Below are 20,212 nucleotides of genomic sequence, written 5' to 3'. Positions count from 1 at the left end.
GCACTTTGTACAAATAATGATCAATACTTAACATCGATCTTCTGGAAAAGGATAGTGGAGGCAATAACATATTTAAGAAGTATGCCATTCTGCCTCTTGTATGTGGAAGCTCAAACCAACAATTAACGGTGGACATGGACTTGCACTCAGCTGGAGTATTGCGCCCAATTCTGGGCACCGCACTTCAGGAAAGATGTGAGGGCATTGGAGAGAGTACAGAAAAAGATTCACGAGAATAGTTCCAGAGATGAGGAACTTAAGTCATGAAGCTAGTTTGGAGAAGTTAGGACTGTTTTCCTTGGAGAAAAGAAGGCTGAGGGGTGATGTGATAGAGGTATTCAAAATCATGAGGGGTCTGGACAGAGTAGATAGGGGGAAACTGTTCCCACTCGTGAAAGAATCAAAAACATGAGGGCACAGATTTAAAGTAATTGGTAAGAGAAGAAAAAGTGACATGAGGAAAAGCTTTTTCACGCAGCGAGTGGTTAAGGTTTGGAATGCACTGCGTGGGAGTGTGGTGGAGGCAGGTTGAATTGAAGCATTCAAAAGGGAATAAGTCTGTTAGATGAGAAGAAAGATTGTGCAGGGATACGAGCAGAAGGCAGAGCAATGGCACTAAGTGAATTGTTCTTTAGGACACGATGGGCCAAATGGCCCCTGTCTGCACTGTAACAATTCTGTGATTCTATGATCAAACCAGGTGGGCGGCAAGACTTATAAGTAATCCTCATGGCAGCAGCTGTAACTCTTATAAGGCAAGGGCAATCAGTTACTGTGAGCCCTATCTCCACTTAGAGCACCAGTGCAGCAAGTTTTTGGGTTTCTGTGATACTTCCTTCATTGAATCCCACAGGGAACCCTGTTTCTGATCACTGTTAGCCAGCTGTAGAGATTCTTCTTCATATGGTGGAAATATGATCAGAATCACATGCAAAAATAAGAGGTAGAGTTTCTTGAATTGCCTCTTGAATTTTGCTAAAACCTCAAGAATGTTCCAGTATCCTGAGGTGATAACCAAACCATTTTGTACTCGCTCCAGGATATCAATAATAAGAATATAAAAAGCATGAGGGTACATCGAGTGCACAGTACAGAAAACAAGCCATTCGTTCCGACTGTGCCTTGTTTAAGCTCCACTCAAACTTCTTACAACCCTATTTCATCTAACCCTATCAGCATATCCTTCTAATCCCTTCTCCCTCATATCCTTATCTAGCTTCCCTTTAAATGCAGATATGTTATTTGCCTCAACTACTTATTGTGGTAGTGCGTTCTGCATTCTTACCACTCCTTGGGTAAAGAAGTTTATCTTAAATTCCCTATTAGATTTATTTGTAACTAATAAATAACTATTAATATCTTTGTTATCTTACATTTATGAGCTCTGGTTTTTTACTGGCCCACAAGGGGAAGCATTTCTTCATGTCTTCCCTATCAAACCCTTTATCATAAAGACGTCTATCAGGCCACTCCTCATCCTTCCCCTTTAGAGTCATAACAGCACAGAAGGAGGCTATTCGGCCCCTCTGGTCCATGCTGTCTCTTTGTAGAGCAATCAGTCCAATTCCCCTACTCTATCCCCTAGTCCTGCAAGCTTACTTCCCTCAAGTGCCCATCCAAATTTCTTCTGAAATCATTCATCGTCTCTGCTTCCACCACCCTCGTAGGCAGTGAGGTCAAGGTCATTACAACTTGCTGCGTTAAAATGTTCATCCTCACATCCTACCTGTATCTCTTGCCCCAAACCTTAAATCTGTGTCCCCTAGACCTGTACCATCAGGTAATGGGAACAGCTTTTCTTTGTCTGCCTAATCTAAACTGTCATAATCTTGTACACCTTGATCAAATCTCCTTTGCTCCAAGGAGAACAATCCCAGCTTTTCCAAAATAACCTTGCAGCTCAAAACCCTCATCCTGGGATGCATTATGGTAAATCTCCTCTGCACCCTCTCAAGATCCCTCACATCCTTCCTAAAGTGTGGTGACCAGAACCGTACGCAATACTCAAGTTGTGGCCGAACCAGAGTGTTATGGTCAAGTGAGGAGGGGTCGATGGGCTTCCTGTTTTTCCCTCTCCTTAATTGACCACAACAGGTTTAACTCTTTATTAAAGTGAATGAACTGGCCAATGCAGTCGGTATTTGATTACTAACAAGAACCAATCGGACAGGTTTTCTTGAGTTAACAAAGAAAGAGGTTAACTTTATTGTACCTAAACCAAACTAATAAAATAATATACAATGCATCAACCTTCACTCTCACACAAATACGAGAGGTTTATACACACACAAATGGGCTACAGAGTGGGGAAAGGTAGACCTGCTGAGTTAGAGTCCATAAAAATATAAAGGTATACAGTCTGTGAAGTTTGGTGATTCAGCTATCTTCTAGCTAAATTCAGTGGTCCTGAGGCTTTTAGTTTGAAGAGGTAGATGACTGGTTCGGTGAGTCTCTTGGAGATAGCAATGTGGATTGTTTCCTCCGGTGGGGTGTCAAATTGTAGCTGCAGTATATAAAGGTGGTCAGTCAACAAACAGGATTGGAAAGCTTTCAAGCTGGAATGGGGATAGCGAGAGTGCCCCACACTAAGGATCTGCTCATGTCAGAGTCCAGTTGCTTCTCCTCTGCTGCAGAGAAAACACTAGGTTAATAAACACAGATGTGGAGGGGCTTGTCACATGACAGTCACTCAGTGATTCAAACAGCAGTTAGCAGCATTTCTCTGCTCGCTGAAAGAATGGGTGGTTCCTTTAAACCTCCTGGGTCTTGGTTCTTGCTGAGAAATACACAGATATTTTGTCTTCCTCCTCACAGTCTTTGCAATGTAGGATACAGTGTTGCAAACTAGGTGATCATCCCAAGCTGAAAGGATAACTTTGCTGTCAGCTTGTCTTTTAAAAAAAAAATTCAGATTTCCAGTCAGTGAATTAAAGAAAATTATCATTCAACAAAACACATTGGCGTTACAAGAGCTTTACAGAACAGCATAACTTCCTTGCTTTTGAACTTAGAGAAAAGAGCCCAACCTTGTCCAGCCTTTCCTGATAAGTATATCCTCTCAGTTCTGAGAGGAATTTTCATCCCTGTAAATCCATTTTGCGCCTTTTCCAATGCCTCTATATCCATTTTATAATCTGGAGACCAGAACTTTTCACAGTACAGGAGCTGTAACACTATTCCAAATATGGTCTAACCTAGGTTCTAAGTTTAACATAACTTCTCTGCTTTTCAGTTCTACCTCTTTAGAAATGAACCCTAGTTCTTGGTTTGCTCTATTTATGTCCATATTAACCTGTGTCACAACTTTTTTGTGTATTTGTACTCCTCAATCCTATTCAGACTCTTATTATCCAAGCAGTATGTGGCCTCTTTACACTAGCTACCAAAATGAACCACCTTACACTTATCTATATTGAAATTAATTTATCAATTACTTACTCATTCTGCAAATTTATTAATGTCTTACAAAAGCAAAGTACTGAGGATGCTGGAAATCAATGATGAGTTTTGATCGAAGGTAATTGACCTGAACTGTTGACTCTGTTTCTCTCTCCACAGGTGCTGCTGAGTATTTCCAGCATTTTCAGATTGTATTTATTATTAATGTTTTTCTGTATTTTGCCACATTCTTCTCATTAACTGCACCTCCCAGTTGGGCGTTGTCTGCAAAGTTTGAAATTGTATTTCCAATTCTTGAGTCCAAATCATTAATGCAAATTGTGAACAGTGATCCCAGCACTGATCCCTGTGGAACACCACATTTTGCTAGTCTGTGGAGCTATCCTTAACCCCTGCTCTTCAGTTTTATAGCTAACCCTGATTCCACAAGCTCTGACTTTAGTCATGAGTCTACTATGCAGTAGTTTATCAAAGAACTTTTGAAAATCCAAATATATTTCATCTACTGCATTATCGTTGTCTACTCTTTCTATTATTTCTTCAAAGAATTCAATAAGGTTGGTCAAGCTTCACCTTCCCTTGTGCAATTCTTGCTGACTACTCTTTAGTATATTTTCAATTTCTAGATATTTTTCTATTGCACCTTTGAGTAAAAATTCCATTATCATTCCTACCAGTGATGGTAAGCTAATTGGTCTATAGTAGCTGGGACTTGTTCTACCTTCCTTTTTAAATATAGGGAAAATATAACTGTTCACCAGTCCTCTAGCACTATTCCCTTTTCTAATGAATTGTTATATATAAAAGAGTAAGGTAAGGCCGTTTGTCCATCTTTTACAGGTCATTCACACTTACCCTATCACAGAACCTATTGAATCTCCTAAGGAAAAATTCTGCATAAATAAATATTCCCTGATCCCCAAAGATAATTGAGGAAATCTCTAGAATACCCATTCACCCCACATCTCTTCTACATAAATCAAACTTGCTGCCATGCACAGAATTTTAAGGGTGACCAGCAGCATTGGTGCTGAATATCCCAGCCACTTGCCCTTGTGTGTTCTAAAGCATATCAGGCACTGTACACCATGAGCACTGTGCTACTATTTAAATAAGCTGACTCTGCGTTATAGCACAAACAAGGATCAGGTCATTCTAGGCACAGAATGTGCTTAAAAAACATTGGTTCCATGATCACTGTGTTGGGACTGCATTGCCAGCCCTTATAAGCCTACTACTCTTCAATATGCAACCTCTACAACTCCACTGTTCCTTGGTTCATAGTTTCTATAATCCCATTGCTTTCCAGTATGTATAATTCTCCAATTTCGAAATGTGTAACCTTTAAAACCCCACTATTTGTTGGTGTGAATGTAACTTAATTTATCCTACTGCCCCCTGTGGAGTCCATTGCTCCCAATAATTTTATAGTCTCTAAAACCCCAGTGTTCCCACCATATATGTAACTCCTATAATATCACTTTTCCCCAGCACATAACCTTTACAGTATGGGTTTATTTCCGCAGGCCTTCTCCTGGTTGTCTGCCAAACCTTTGGCAGAAGGTTTGCAGAAAATCCTGGTGTTGCACTGAATTTATGGCTGTCTAGCAGAACCCCATGGAAATTCACCTTGCTATTCTTCTACATGGCATACCTCTTTACAAAAAGCAACAGACTTTGGTTATCATTAAATTCTATGAGGCATTAATGTGGGGCGCTCATTTACTGTATGTATGTGGCATTTGTGTCATGGTCAGTTAGCTTAGTATCTGTCATAAGGAAAATGCTGGAATCTATTATTAAGGAGGTTATGGCAGTTCATTTAGAAAATCTCAATGCAATCAGGCAGAGTCAACATGATTTTGTGAAAAGATTATCTTTATCAATTCAGGTTTACTTGTAAATTTTTAACAGGTAGTTATGAAAAAAAGTTGCATAAAAACACCATTTCCAAGAAATTAGAGTATGTACACGGGAATATGAAATTATCAGCAATACCCACACCCCAATAATACCGCAGTAATTTCAAAATGCTCTACCAATCACTTCATTGACACGACATTAGTCCAAGAATGGCAAATGATTATGATGCCATGTTTATCTTCTTTATATTATTAACATTTAATCTGTTTAAAATCACAATCAAAATTGCTTTAAAACTAGTATACTTCTCCACTTACGTGGTGTGACAACATTATTACATTAATGTTTTAAATACAAGTAATGAAACTTGTTTGAAGAAAACTTAATATAAAATTGTTGATAAATTGAGATCAATTCACATAGCAATTACTGTTTAGAGATTATAACTGTACCCTATCTTAGGCTTTTATTTCAGCATAATCCCATGAAATATTTAATATGATCTAGTATGGAAGAGGAGAAACCAACCGGAAAGGCCACAGCCAAATGGTGTTAAACAACAGGGTAATACAATTATTCTATATTCTTGGGTGAGCATCCATCACATCACCTGTGAGAAACTGATTAGCACTATTGGCTGTTAGTTGGTGCCAGATGGTGTTAGTCTTTAGTGAGTGGCATCTGGGGACAACAGACATCAGCATCCAACATAGAAGGGGAATAACACAAAAACAGTTGCGCCACAAGACGTCAGAAAGAAACAAAAATAAAATGGTGAAGAATTTATGTCAGGATTCCCTGCTTTTCTTATAAAACTTTGGCAGAAGATTGGCAGAAACTCCAGAGCAATAGTGTAAATTGCCATTTAAGTGTTCCTCTGGGGTTTCCGTTAATTTTCTGCTGAAATTAAAGTGGGAGATTGAGAGAACCCCCATTACTAATGATTACCTTGTAAAAGAATACATTGTAATTCATCTATTCCTCTCAGAAAATTGCAATTTTAAGGCAATGAAGTAAACTGTTTTGGAGAGATATGGGCTGCTCCCATTCTCGTTGCACACTGTTATTGCATTCCTGACATGTGACATAATAAGTAGAAGAATTCAAACAAGCAACACGCCCATCAAACTATCTGTACTTTGAACAGTTCAAGGTAAAGGGCAGAGGTATGTCGCAATTAATCAGTTTACCAAATAATGAAGTTCACCATGTAAACTGATGGTATTAGTTTTTTAAAATTTTTTCGGGGATATGGGCGTCGCTGGCTAGGCCAGCATTTATTGCCCATCCCTAATTGCCCTTGAGAAGGTGGTGGTGAGCTGCCTTCTTGAACCACTGCAGTCCCTGGGGTGTAGTTACACCCACAGTGCTGTTAGGAAGGGAGTTCCAGGATCTTGACCCAGCGACTGAAGGAATGGCAATATAATTTCATGTCAGGATAGTGTATGGCTTGGAGGGGAGCTTGCAGATGGTGGTGTTCCCATGCATCTGCTGCCCTTGTCCTTCTAGGTGGTAGAGGTCGTGGGTTTGGAAGGTGCTGTCTAAGGAGCCTTGGTGAGTTGCTGCAATGCATTTTCCAGATGGTACACACTGCTGCCACTGTGTGTTGGTGGAGGGAGTGAATGTTTAAGGTGGTGGATGGGTGCCAATCAAGCGGGCTGCTTTGTTCTGGATGGTGCCAAGCTTCTCAAGTGTTCTTGGAGCTGCACCCATCCAGGAAAGTGGAGAGTATTCCATCACAATCCTGACTTGTGCCTTGTAGACAGCCATTGGGGAGACAGGAGGTGAGTTACGTGCCGCAGAATTCCCAGCCTCTGAACTGCTCTTGTAGCCACAGCATTTATGTGGCTGGTCCAGTTCAGTTTCTGATCAATGGTGACCCCCAAGATGTTGATAGTGAAGGATTAAGTGATGGTAATGCCATTGAACGTCAAGGGGGGATGGTTAGATTCTGTCTTGTTGGAGATGGTCATTACCTGGCACTGTGTGCGTGAATGTTACTTGCCACATCAGCTCAAGCCTGGATGTTGTTCAGGTCTTGCTGCATTTCTACACGGACTGCTTCAGTATCTGAGGAGTCGCGAAAGGTGCTGAACATTGTGCATCATCAGCGAACATCCCCACTTCTGACCTTATGATGGAGGGAAGGTCTTTGATGAAGCAGCTGAAGTTGGTTGGGCCTTGGACACTACCCTGAGGAACTCCTACAGTGATGTCCTGGGATCGAGATGATTGACCTCCAACAACCACAACCATCTTCTGTTGTGCTAGGTATGACTCCAACCAGTGGAGACATTTCCTCCTGATTCCCATTGACTCCAGTTTTGCTAGGACTCCTTGGTGCCATACTCGGTCAAATGCTTCTTTGGTGTCAAGGGCAGTCACTCTCACCTCACCTCTGGAGTTATAGGAACATAGGAAGATAGGAACAGGATAAGGCCATTCAGCCCCTCAAGCCTGTCCCGCCATTCAATGAGATGATGGCTGATCTTTGTCCATATTTGACCCAAGGCTGTAATGAGATCAGGAGCTGAGTAGCCCTGGCAGAACCCAAATTGAGCAGTGAGCAGGTTATTGCTGGGCAAGTGCTGCTTGATAGCACTGTTGACAACCCCTTCCCTTTGTTGTGATTGGGAGTAGACTGATAGGGTGGTGATTGGCCGGGTTGGATTTGGCCTGCTTTTTATGGGCAGGACATACCTGGGCAATTTTCCACGTTGGCGGGTAGTTGCCAGTTTTGTAGCTGTACTGGAATAGCTTTGCTAGGGACGTGGCTAGTTCTGGAGCACAAGTCTTCAGTACTACTGCCGGAATATTGTTGGGGCCCATAGCTTTTGCAGTATTCAGTGCCTTCAGTCGTTTCTTGATATCATATGGAGTGAATCGGATTGACTGAAGACTGGCATCTGTGATGCGGGGACCTCAAGAGGAGTGATAGCCAAGTGTGTGTCTGCTTTAAATGAAGACAGGCCTACCATTTTCTCACTACTAAAAATGTGAAACATACCTTGTTTTAATACAGGTACCTATATATTGGTTGTGCCTCATCTCACAAGGTCTGTGAAAAAAATTGCATTGTGACAATTGGCAGTTTTTCTGAAAATGACTTTCCAATTCCAGGCAAAGGCTTGCTCCTCTTGCCTCAGTTTTCAATGCAACTCATTGTTACACAATAATTTTTTTATTATTCATTCCCGGGATGTGGGCATCGCTGGCCAGGCCAGCATTTATTGCCCATCCCTAATTGCCCTTGAGAAGGTGGTGGCGAGCTGCCTTCGTGAACCGCTGCAGTCCATGTGGGGTAGGTACACCCACAGTGCTGCTGGGAAGGGAGTTCCAGGATTTTGACCCAGCGACAGTGAAGGAACGGCGATATAGTTCCATGTCAGGATGGTGTGTGACTTGGAGGGGAACTTGCAGGTGGTGGTGCTCCCATGTATTTGCTGCCCTTGTCCTTCTAGTTGGTAGAGGTCGCGGGTTTGGAAGATGCTGTCTAAGGAGCCTTGGTGCATTGCTGCATTGCATCTTGTAGATGGTACACACTGCTGCCATTGTGCGTCGATGGTGGAGGGAGTGAATGTTTGTAGATGGGGTGCCAATTGAGCAGGCTGCTTTGTCCTGGATGGTGTCGAGCTTCTTGAGTGTTGTTGGAGCTGCACCCATCCAGGCAAGTGGAGAGTATTCCATCACACTCCTGATTTGTGCCTTGTAGATGTGGACAGGCTTTGGGGAGTCAGGAGGTGAGTTACTTGTCGCAGGATTCCTAGCCTCTGACCTGCTCTTGTAGCCACAGTATTTCTGGTCAATGGTAGCCCCTAGGATGTTGATAGTGGGGGATTTAGCAATGGTAATGCTACCCTGGACACTACCCTGAGGAACTCCTGCAGTGATGTCCTGGAGCTCAAATGATTGACCTCCAACAACCACAACCATCTTCCTTTGTACTAGGTATGACTCCAGCCAGCGGAGGGTTCTCCCCCTGATTCCCATTGACCTCAGTTTTGCCAGGGTTCCTTGATGCCATACTCGGTCAAATGCTGCCTTGATGTCAAGGGCAGTCACTCTCACCTCACCTCTTGAGTTCAGCTCTTTTGTCCATGTTTGAACCAAGGCTGTAATGAGGTCAGGAGCTGAATGGCCCTGGCAGAACCCAAACTGAGCGTCACTGAGCAGGTTATTGCTGGGCAAGTGCCGCTTGATGGCACTGTTGACGACACCTTCCATTACTTTACTGATGATTGAGAGTAGGCTGATGGGGCGGTAATTGGACGGGTTGGACTTGTTCTGCTTTTTGTGTACAGGACATACCTGGGCAATTTTCCACATTGCAGGGTAGATGCCAGTGTTGTAGCTGTACTGGAACAGCTTGTTTAGGGGCACGGCAAGTTCTGGAGCACAGGTCTTCAGTACTATTGCCGGAATATTGTCAGGGCACATAGCCTTTGCAGTATTCAGTGCCTTCAGTCGTTTCTTGATATCATGTGGAGTGAATCGAATTGGCTGAAGTCTGGCATCTGTGATGCTGAGGACTTCAGGAGGAGGCCGAGATGGATCATCAACTCGGCACTTCTGGCTGAAGATTGTTGCAAATGCTTCAGCCTTATCTTTCGCATTGATGTGCTGGGCTACCCCATCATTGAGGATGGGGATATTTGTGGAGCCACCTCCTCCAGTTAGTTGTTCAATTGTCCACCACCATTCACAGCTGGATGTGGCAGGACTGCAGCGCTTCGATCTGATCCTTTGGTTATGGGATCACTTATCTCTGTCTATCGCATGCTGCTTACGCAGTTTGGCACGCAGATAGTCCTGTGTTGTAGCTTCACCAGGTTGACACCTCATTTTGAGGTATGCCTGGTGCTGCCCCTGGCATGACCTTCATTGAACCAGAGTTGGTCTCCTGGCTTGATGGTAATGGTAGAGTGGGGGATATGCCGGGCCATGAGGTTACAGATTGTGGTTGAGTATAATTCTGCTGCTGCTGATGGCCCATAGCGCCTCATGGATGCCCAGTTTTGCATTTCTAGATCTGTTCGAAATCTATCCCATTTAGCACGGTGGTAGTGCCAGGCGCTGCTTCACAAACTACTGACCACCTCCAGGCGCGTATCCATTGTCTCTCGAGATAAGGAGGCCCAAAAGAAAAAAAAGAAGAAAGAAGTGCCACATAACACGAAGGAAGGTATCCTCAATGTGAAGGCAGGACTTCGTCTCCACAACGAAAGTGTGGTGGTCACTCCTACCAATACGGTAATGGACAGATGCATCTTCGGCAGGCAGATTGGTGAGGACGAGGTCAAGTATGTTTTCCCCTCTTGTTGGTTCCCTCACCACCTACCGCATACCCAGTCTAGCAGATAGGTCCCTTAGGACTCGGCTTGGTCAGTAGTGGTGCTACCGAGCCACTCTTGGTGATGGACATTGAATCCCCCCATCCAGAGTACATTCTGTGCCCTTGCCACCCTCAGTGCTTCCTCCAAGTGCAGTTCAACATGGAGGAGTACTGACTCATCAGCTGAGGGAGGGCGGTAGGTGGTAATCAGTAGGAGGTTTCCTTGCCCATGTTTGACCTGATGCCATGAGACTTCATGGGGTCCAGAGTCGGTGTTGAGGACTCCCAGAGCAACTCCCTCCCTACTGTATACCACTGTGTCGCCACCTCTGGTGGGTGTGTCCTGCCGGTGGGACAGGACATACCCGGGGATGGTGATGGCAGTGTCAGGGACGTTGTCTGTCAAGTGTGATTCCGTGAGTATGACTATGTCAGGCTGTTGCTTGACTAGTCTGTGGGAAAGCTCTCCCAACTTTGGCACAAGCTCCCAGATGTTAGTAAGGAGGACTTTGCAGGGTCGACAGGGCTGGATTTGCCGTTGTCGTTTCCGGTGCCTAGGTCGATGCCAGCTGGTCCGTCCGGTTTCATTCCTTTTTATTGACTTCGTAATTACAAGGCCCTCGATGACAAAGTGATTTCCTCTCTGGAATTTAGGCTTGGATGTAGCTCAGGGCACTCGGAGAAACCAGTTTGCATACACTCAACTCAATTTCAAATGGGTTGAGCTCCATCGGATACTACTTAATATAGTACACCACCAATTGACAGTCTCACTCATACAGGCTACAGGGGTCAGAAATAAAAATGTCTCCCCAATGCAGAAGTGGGTGCCGTACTATGGATTTTGTTTGGGGCATAGTTTAGTGTGGTGCAAAGGGATGCTTATTCTGCATTGACCATGTTACATCTCAACAAGGAAAGCTTAGAAATGGGAAAAAAAAAATGCATTGACATCCCTTACCCTGATGAGCAGAAAAATTCCTACTGTCTTCCAAAAAATTAAACATTACCTCAGTCTGTTGATTCTCAGGTGATGAGACTCATGATTGATTGTGTACTGTTGGTAGGTCTAGGCTAAATCCAAAAATAAACAGTAAATGCACCGAGTCTGAGTGGAGTCTTGAGTGTTTTAAGAAATCCACATTTACCTCATTGCTGTATAAGTCAGACATAACCACAGAATCTAGTTGAAGCAAAATGTATTGCTGTTAATATGCACTCCATTCTGAGTTACTGCGTTAATATTATTCAAAGGTTATTAATATCCTAAAACAGTATAAAGTAATACAATGTCACATGTTGATTAAAATGGCAGACATATATTTACAAGTTTTGTATGCTTATACACTTATAAAGTTTTATCTGACATGGAAGAAAAATCACAATTTACAAAATAATTTCAGTATAAAATACAGGCTGTCAGTGGAAATGCTTAGTAATCCTTAGTGGCTACCTAGGCCCAAGTTCAATAGTTTAGATTAGATTAGAGATACAGCACTGAAACAGGCCCTTCGGCCCACCGAGTCTGTGCCGAACATCAACCACCCATTTATACTAATCCTACACTAATCCCATATTCCTACCAAACATCCCCACCTGTCCCTATATTTCCCTACCACCTACCTATACTAGTGACAATTTATAATGGCCAATTTACCTATCAACCTGCAAGTCTTTTGGCTTGTGGGAGGAAACTGGAGCACCCGGAGAAAACCCACGCAGACACAGGGAGAACTTGCAAACTCCACACAGGCAGTACCCAGAATCGAACCCGGGTCCCTGGAGCTGTGAGGCTGCGGTGCTAACCACTGCGCCACTGTGCCGCCCATAATAGTGTACTTTTACAAAATGACCAGCTAGTATTTTCTTCAGAAATGCTGGTCAGGGTAACTGAACTTTGTATGTGATAAAGTGTATGTTACAGAACAGGCTAATTTCATTACAGTGAACTTCCACAAATGCTTCTTGAGTTTAATATCATGTTAAATATAAACGTTTTCATCCAACAACAAGTGCTTAGAAACCATGGATTTCCAAGCATAATGCTGATTGGGAACCCATTTAAAATGAATTAAGTTCCTGTTGGTATTACGATCGGAAAACTTAGACCCATATATTTGAATCATATCTGATATTTTCTGATATGCACACAAATGTTTTTCATGTAGGATAACAAATCTTCTCCATTAAAACTGAAGTTTCCTTCAACCATCTATAATTATAAGGCCAGCAGTATGTTTAAGGACAGCTTTAAAAGGACTTTAAATTTTAAAGATGAACTCTTGTGTCATTGATGAAACAAGTGATAATGGCATAATTTAAAACATCTATTGCCAAAAAAAAAAGAGCAATAGTGAACTGGCCACACGTTTTATGCTTCGCCCAATTTATTTTTTCCATTGCAGTCAATGGAAAATAAAATAGAACAATATGTAAAACAGAAGGCTGATTCACATTCATCTGTTTCTCGCTCTGCAATAAATGTTAAAATTACCTGCAATATCTCCAATATTTTGTAGAAAACATACAATTTTCCACATGTAGGTTCAATGTGCACTTTAGAGTCATAAAGTCATAGAGTTATACAGCACAGAAATAGGCCCTTCAGCCTATTGTGGCCAGGCCGGCCATTAAGTACCTATCTATTCTAATCCCATTTTCCAGCGCTTGGCCCATAACCTTGTATGCTATGGCGTTTCAAGTGCTCATCTAAATACTTCTTAAATGTTGTGATGCTTCCTGCCTCTACCACCCCCTTCAGGCAGTGTGTTCCAGATTCCAACCACCCTCTGGGTGAAAATTTGTTTCCTCAAATCCCCTCTAAAGCTCCTGCCCCTTACATTAAATCTATGCCCCCTGGTTATTGCTAAGGGAAAAAGTTTCTTCCTATCTACCCTATCTATGCCCCTCATTAATTTTGTATACCTTAATCAGGTCCCCCCTCAGCTTTCTCTGCTCTAAGGAAAACAACCAAGCCTATCCAGTCTCTCTTCATAGCTGAAATGCTCCAGCCCAGGCAACATCCTGGTGAATCTCCTCTGCACCCTCTGCAGTGCAATCACATCCTTCCAACAGTGTGGTGACCAAAACTGTACACTGCACATAAAATATACAAGATTATGCCCTGAATAACTACCAAAATATATAGGTAACTGTGGAATGAAATGCTCTCTATTCTACAAAGTCAATGTTCTCATTGCAATCTATGGGGTTTAGGTCAGATTATATTAAGTACACATTATTAAATTAATGCTATCTGTGCAATGCATTCGCGGCTCAGATTTATCTTGTAGTCTCAAATTCGGCCAAAGATTTGTTGAAATCATCAGATGACTGAAAATGATTAGCATGTGATATGCCATCAAAGTCCTACACTAGTTTTATTGTGGTGTGGAGATCAATGGAGTCCACATCTGTATTACAAGATGCTTACAAATTGCAAAAAAAGTGGCAGAGGCTTTGCAAAGCTTGTTAACAGTACCATCCCTTTAAATGACTACTAATTACTTTGTTGATGTGAGTGTGCTTGTAAATGTTACCAACATTAGCAAAATGGCAGATTTATTGGTTGCATTTGCTACAGTCCAATCAGCACCATGGAATAATAATGTTCAATTATCTTCATTACTATCTGAAACATGATTAGGAACAGCACCATTATATCCATTTGAGTTCACATTTACTTTGTACAGACTTGACAGCGGCTGATTATGGATCGCAATTCTCCTGCCTTTAGTGTTTGTGGTCTGGGTTTCCTGCAACATAAAGATAAAGAATTTCTTTAGACTCAGCTTATTAGTCATTTAGTTATGTTCAGTTAGTAAATGGGTTAACTATGACTTAAACCTAGAATTTCTGGGTTAATGGAGACAACGATCTAGGGCTAGATTTTATTCCAGCGACAGGGGTCCAGGTGGCAGGCTGGAAAGTAGGGGTGACCCTGCCTCAGCCCTGTTTCAGACCTCCATTGAAATTTCATGGTGGGCAACCAATTAACGACTCACCGTTGGGGATGCCATCTCTTTAAGGGATGAGCTCTCGCCTCCAGGACTGCCGGCCAATCAGAGGACCAGCAGCTCTGCAGCACCGGCAGTGCTACTGGGAGTGGTGATCACTGCTGTTACTGCTAAAGAAGGAGGAGACCCCGGGACAGGTAAATGGGGTTGGGGTCATTAGGGCCATTCAGGCAGGCCCAGGCAACGGGGTGTGGGGGTGGGGGTTGCTGAGGGTGGGGGTGGTCTTCCCGCGACCGGGGTGGGGTGGGGGGCGGTGGGTAGAGCGGCCATCGCTGTCAGGGGGACTCTCCACGGGTCCTGTATTGCCCCAAAGGAGGGACCCTACCCCCACCCCGACCTCACTTAGGAGGCCACGAGGTTTCATGTGGTGGCGTCTCCATTTGGCAGCCGGCCTCAATTAGCCTGGAGCGGGAAGGCTGCCCTGAACAAAATGGCAGGGAGCCCGGGCAATATCAGGAATGTCACCCCTTGCCTTTCTTGTCGGGAATGTCACCCCTTGCCATTTTGTTTGCCCCCACCTCCATGCCCATCTCCAAGGGCAGATTAAAATCCTGCCCCTAATGTCTGCACACCTTTGAAGGAAAGCAGCATATACACTAATTGTAAGAGAAAGGATCTGGAATGAAGACACCCATTTAATAAAAGCAAAATACTGCGGATGCTGGAAATCTGAAATAAAAACAAGAAATGCTGGAACCACTCAGCAGGTCTGGCAGCATCTGTGAAAAGAGAAGCAGAGTTCAAGTTTCGGGTCAGTGACCTGAAACTTTAACTCTGCTTCTCTTTTCACAGATGCTGCCAGACCTGCTGAGTGGTTCCAGCATTTCTTGTTTTTATACCCATTTAATACCTCATCAATATTACAAAATCACTTCTGATGGAACTGGCTTATTAATACATGTCAGTAGCTTAAACCAATTCTGCTCCATATATGTAGTACAGTGCAATTTGGCAATCATAGGTAACTATTTGCTTGTTATTTCTGCATACATATATAATACAAAATTATCTGTGGCCAGTCTAAAATGATGAATGTGTTCTCTGTGTCACTGGCTGCACCAGTAGGCAGCAGTATCAGCTAAAACCCCCTCTCAAGAGAAATCTTGGCACTTCCTTAGCTGTAAAGAGCTTGAGGATATCTTGAGCTTGTGAAAGTCATTATACGAGTGCAAGTTCTCTATTCTTTTTTCTTTACCTATAATGGCACCAGGGTTACTGACCCAATAATTGCACACAAGGGAGTTGTGCCAATGATTTTCTCCAAGTTAAGAAATAATTGTCTTGCACTTATTGGGTGTTTTAAAAATTTTTTTTGTGATGCAGTTCTGACAGTGTCTAGGGTCACTGGGGCTTAGAGCAATGCAACATAAATCATATATACCCGGGGCAACTGATTGCTTCTAGCCTTAAATTGTCATCTGAATGTAACTTTTTTTTTTGGAATCTGGATCATTAATCCTTCGCGTTGTGAATGTAGCCATCAGTGATCACATTGTGCCCAGTAACACCTTATTAAAATCCAAACAATAAAGCAGAAATAGCACTGGGATTACAGACAGCTTGAACAACTGAAAGTTAAAAGGTCTCCATGTTCATACAACCTCAACGAGAAGGGGCGGTTGGGGGGGGCGGTGGGGAGTGCGGTTGGGGGCAGGATAGTGCGGGGTCACTGTTCCAATGAACTAACCAGACAGATATCGAAACAGTCCTTAAGGCGAATCAGCCTGGATGAGTGCAGCTCCAAAAACACTCAAGAACCTGGACACCACACAAGACAAAGCAGCTTGCTTGATTAGAATCCCATCCACCACCTTAAACATTCACTCTGTCCACCACCAGTGAAAAGTGGCTGCAATGGCTATCATCTACAAGATGTACTGCAGCAACTCGCCATCACACCTGCGACAGCACCAAATCCCCGACCTCCACCCCCTGGAGGACAAGGGCAGTGGACGCACAGGAACACCAGCACCTGCAAATTCCCCTCCAAGCCATACACTATCCTGATTACTATATAGCCATTCCTTGGCTGTCGTTGGGTTAAAATCCTGGAATTCCCTCCCTAACAGCACTGTGGTTGTACCTGCATTACATGGACTGCAGTGGTTCACCACCACCTTCTCAAGGGCAATTAAAGATGGGTAATAAATGCTAGCCTTGACAGCGACACCGACATCCCATGAACAAATACATTTTTTAAAAAAGGGCAATAGTGAACCCGTTGCCTGTTTTGCATTCCGCCTGAGTTTCTTTTCCAATGGAAATGAACATTGTATCAGGTATAAGACATGTTGCCAATTTGCTATCACCTATTTTGCATTACTGCTCAAAATGAATTCCATTTCCAATGATCCTTAAAAAGTGTTCAGTATAAATTTCCATAAGGGTTGCAGAAAATATTACGAAACCCCAATTTGAAACTAATAAAATGTCAAAAATATGAGGCTGAACTAATTAGACTATAGTCTCTTACTGGATGTCAATCAACTTTCTGCATCCAGCACATTATTACTTGTCCACACTGTAATCTGGTTCACAAAAGATCTCCAATCACCTACAAAAGTGATAAATTCATGGCAAGTGTTTCAATATGTGAATTACACATGCAAGGAGCAGAGAACAAATTCTTCTTCACATATAACAACCACTCTAAACCTTTCTGAGGTGCAGTGTTTATACCTGAACATTTGTGATGGATCCAACGACGCTAGCCAAAAGCTGTAAGCATTTACAAAAATGTTGCACGTTCCCCTCCCATGACATTCAATAAAGGGAGCAACACGAAATTCTTCTAAACATGAGCCAGGTGAAGCCAATGCTTGGCCTGATCCCTCTGCGCCTGAGCTTCTGTGCTGGAGGGTGAGCGGGAAAAAAATACACGTTTGGTTTAAAACATTTGCAGCAGTACAGATCAGAGAGATTAGTTTCAGAGCAGGAAAAAGTAGAGGAAGCAGCCGTTTCAGAGTCATTGCTAAGCTATTGCCCTGTATCACCTCATGGCCACCTCCATAGTGGCATTGTGGAGGGAAGGAGGTTAACTACCCGCAATCTCTCCTGGTTTATTAACCACAGGAAATATAAAGCCCAGTGAGACATGTGTGAGGCGGAAGATTGAAATAATTCAGGCTTTCAGCAAAGGATAAAAAAGGAAGTACAAAATTGTCAAACCCAGGAACTGCCACATTGCTCTCTCTGACTTACTGTGAGAGTTGGTGACCCCTGGGATCTTACAATCCTTCAATTCCCTGACTTACCGTGACAGTAGGTGACCACTGTCACTAACTCCCACTGTCACTGCGCTCCTCCAATTCTGGCCTCTTGAGCATCCCTGATTATAATTGTTCCACAATTGGTGGCTGTGCCTTCAGCTGCTAAGGCAGCCTGGAATTCCTTCCCTAAACCTCCCAACCTTGCTTTCCTCCTTTAAGATGCTCTTTAAAACCTACCCCTTTAACCAAGTTTTTGGTCATCTGCCCTATTATCTTCTTATGCGGCTCTGTCAAATTTCCATATTATAATATCCTAGTGAAGTACCTTAATACATCTTACTACTAAAGATGCTATGTAAGTACAAGTTGTTGTCGATCCATTGGCCAGGATTTTACAGCCCCCGGGAATGTAAAATTGAGTGGGAGGCGGCAATGCTGTGCCTGTCGCGTAGCCACCCCCGCTGCTATTTTACCAGTGGTGGGGGAGGTGGCATGTGAACCCACCTGCCCTGAGGTCAATTTTACCAGCAGTGGATAGCACTTTGGCACCTGGAGAGGCTGCCCAGTAATACCTGATGGCCTCCTTGAGGAATGGAGTCGGGGGGGGGGGGGGGGGGGTCCTCCTGATCAGATACCCTGTGCCCACGGAGGGCCCCCCTAGCAGCATGGGCCGCTCCTGCTAAAACTACTCCTGGCCCTGCTCTCCAACCCACTCCCCCCATCCACTTCACTGAGGCCTAGCCAATTGTCACCAGCAAGGCCCAACTCCCACTTACCTCTGAGGGCCAACATCCATGTTGCTTCTTACGCCAGGTGTAGTCCTGGCAGTGGTCACTGCTCCTGGTGTACACTGCTGGGACTGAAGAGCTGCCAGCCTTCTGAATGGCTGGCAGTTATTGGAGGCAAGACTTCCTACCTCAGAGGGATGGGAGATGCAACTTCTTCCAATTAAGGGCCAGGACCATGCAAAATAGCAGCATGGCTTGCAGGCCCGGAGCAGGCAGGCTCACCCCCAACTTTTCAGCCAGTGAGCAGGCCACCACCTCCTTGTGAAATCCTGGCCATTGTTTCAGACTGTTCTGAACAACTGAACTGATTTCTTCCTATCTCAATTCTATTTTTACTCCCCTTGTCCAATCTCTTCCCATCTACTTCCATGGCTCTTCCGATTCCCTCTGTCACTTCAACAGTTTCTCATTTCCTGGCCCTCGCTGTCTCCTATTCACCATGGATATCCAACGCCTCTACACCTCCATCCCCCATCACTATGGTCTGAGAGCTGTCTGCTTCCTTCTTGAATGGAGGCCCAACCAGTTCCCATCCACCAACACCCTCCTCCGCCTGGCTGAACTTGTTCTCACATTGAACAACTTCTCCTTCAATTCCACGCACCTCAAAAGAACAAAGAACAAAGAACAGTACAGCACAGGAATAGGCCATTCGGCCCTCCAAGCCTGCGCCGATCTTGATGCCTGCCTAAACTAAAACCTTCTGCACTTCCAGGGTCCGTATCCCTCTATTCCCATCCTATTCATGTATTTGTCAAGATGCCTCTTAAACGTCTCTACGGTACCTGCTTCCACCACCTCCCCCGGCAACAAGTTCCAGGTACTCACCACCCTCTATGTAAAGAACTTGCCTCGCCCATCCCCTCTAAACTTTGCCCTTCTCACCTTAAACCTATGTCCCCTAGTAACTGACTCTTCCACCCTGGGAAAAAGCTTCTGACTATCCACTCTGTCCATGCCGCTTCTAACTTTGTAAACCTCTATCATGTCGCCCCTCCACCTCCGTCGTTCCAGTGAAAACAATCTGAGTTTATCCAACCTCTCCTCATAGCTAATGCCCTCCAGACCAGGCAACATCCTGGTAGACCTCTTCTGTACCCTCTCCAAAGCCTCCACGTCCTTCTGGTAGTGTGGCGACCAGAATTGCACGCAATATTCTAAGTGTGGCCTAACTAAAGGTCTGTACAGCTGCAGCATGACTTGCCAACTTTTATACTCTATGCCCCGATCAATGAAGGCAAGCATGCCGTAAGCCTTCTTGACTACCTTATCCACCTGCGTTGCCACTTTCAGTGACCTGTGGACCTGTACGCCCAGATTTCTCTGCCTGTCAATACTCCTAAGGGTTCTGCCATTTACTGTATACTTCCCACCTGTATTTGATATTCCAAAATGCATTACCTCACATTTGTCCGGATTAAACTCCATCTGCCATTTCTCCGCCCAAGTCTCCAACCGATCTATATCCTGCTGTATCCTCTGACAATCCTCCTTCAAATAAAAGGTGTATGGGTTTCTGCATGGGTCGTAGCTATGCCTGCCTTTTTGTGGGATATGTGGAACATTCCTTGTACCAGTCCTACTCGGGCCCCCTCCCCCACCTCT

The 20,212-nt window shown here is 43.9% G+C and overlaps 1 protein-coding gene across 7 annotated transcripts in view; it reads right to left on the bottom strand.

Annotated features, from left to right (window-relative positions):
* Positions 1-2,221: 2,221 nt before the first annotated feature.
* LOC137375383 (collagen alpha-5(IV) chain-like) overlaps positions 2,222-20,212 on the bottom strand; it is a 228,792-nt gene continuing 210,801 nt past the window's right edge. The window contains exons 51-54 of one of the 7 annotated variants that reach the window (XM_068042502.1): positions 17,290-17,462; positions 14,278-14,349; positions 11,605-11,668; positions 2,411-2,627 (exon numbers count right to left, since the gene is read on the bottom strand). In XM_068042502.1, coding sequence (XP_067898603.1) covers positions 11,635-11,668; positions 14,278-14,349; positions 17,290-17,462 — 279 coding nt within the window. In that variant the 3' untranslated portion in view covers positions 2,411-2,627; positions 11,605-11,634. The other 6 variants (XM_068042505.1, XM_068042501.1, XM_068042506.1 and 3 more) reach the window with 6 other exon arrangements.

Source organism: Heterodontus francisci, chromosome 11 (genome assembly GCF_036365525.1).
Source record: "Heterodontus francisci isolate sHetFra1 chromosome 11, sHetFra1.hap1, whole genome shotgun sequence".
NCBI lineage: Eukaryota > Metazoa > Chordata > Chondrichthyes > Heterodontiformes > Heterodontidae > Heterodontus > Heterodontus francisci.
The sequence above is the reverse complement of the archived record's forward strand: the minus strand, read 5'-3'. Positions and strand labels throughout refer to the sequence as shown.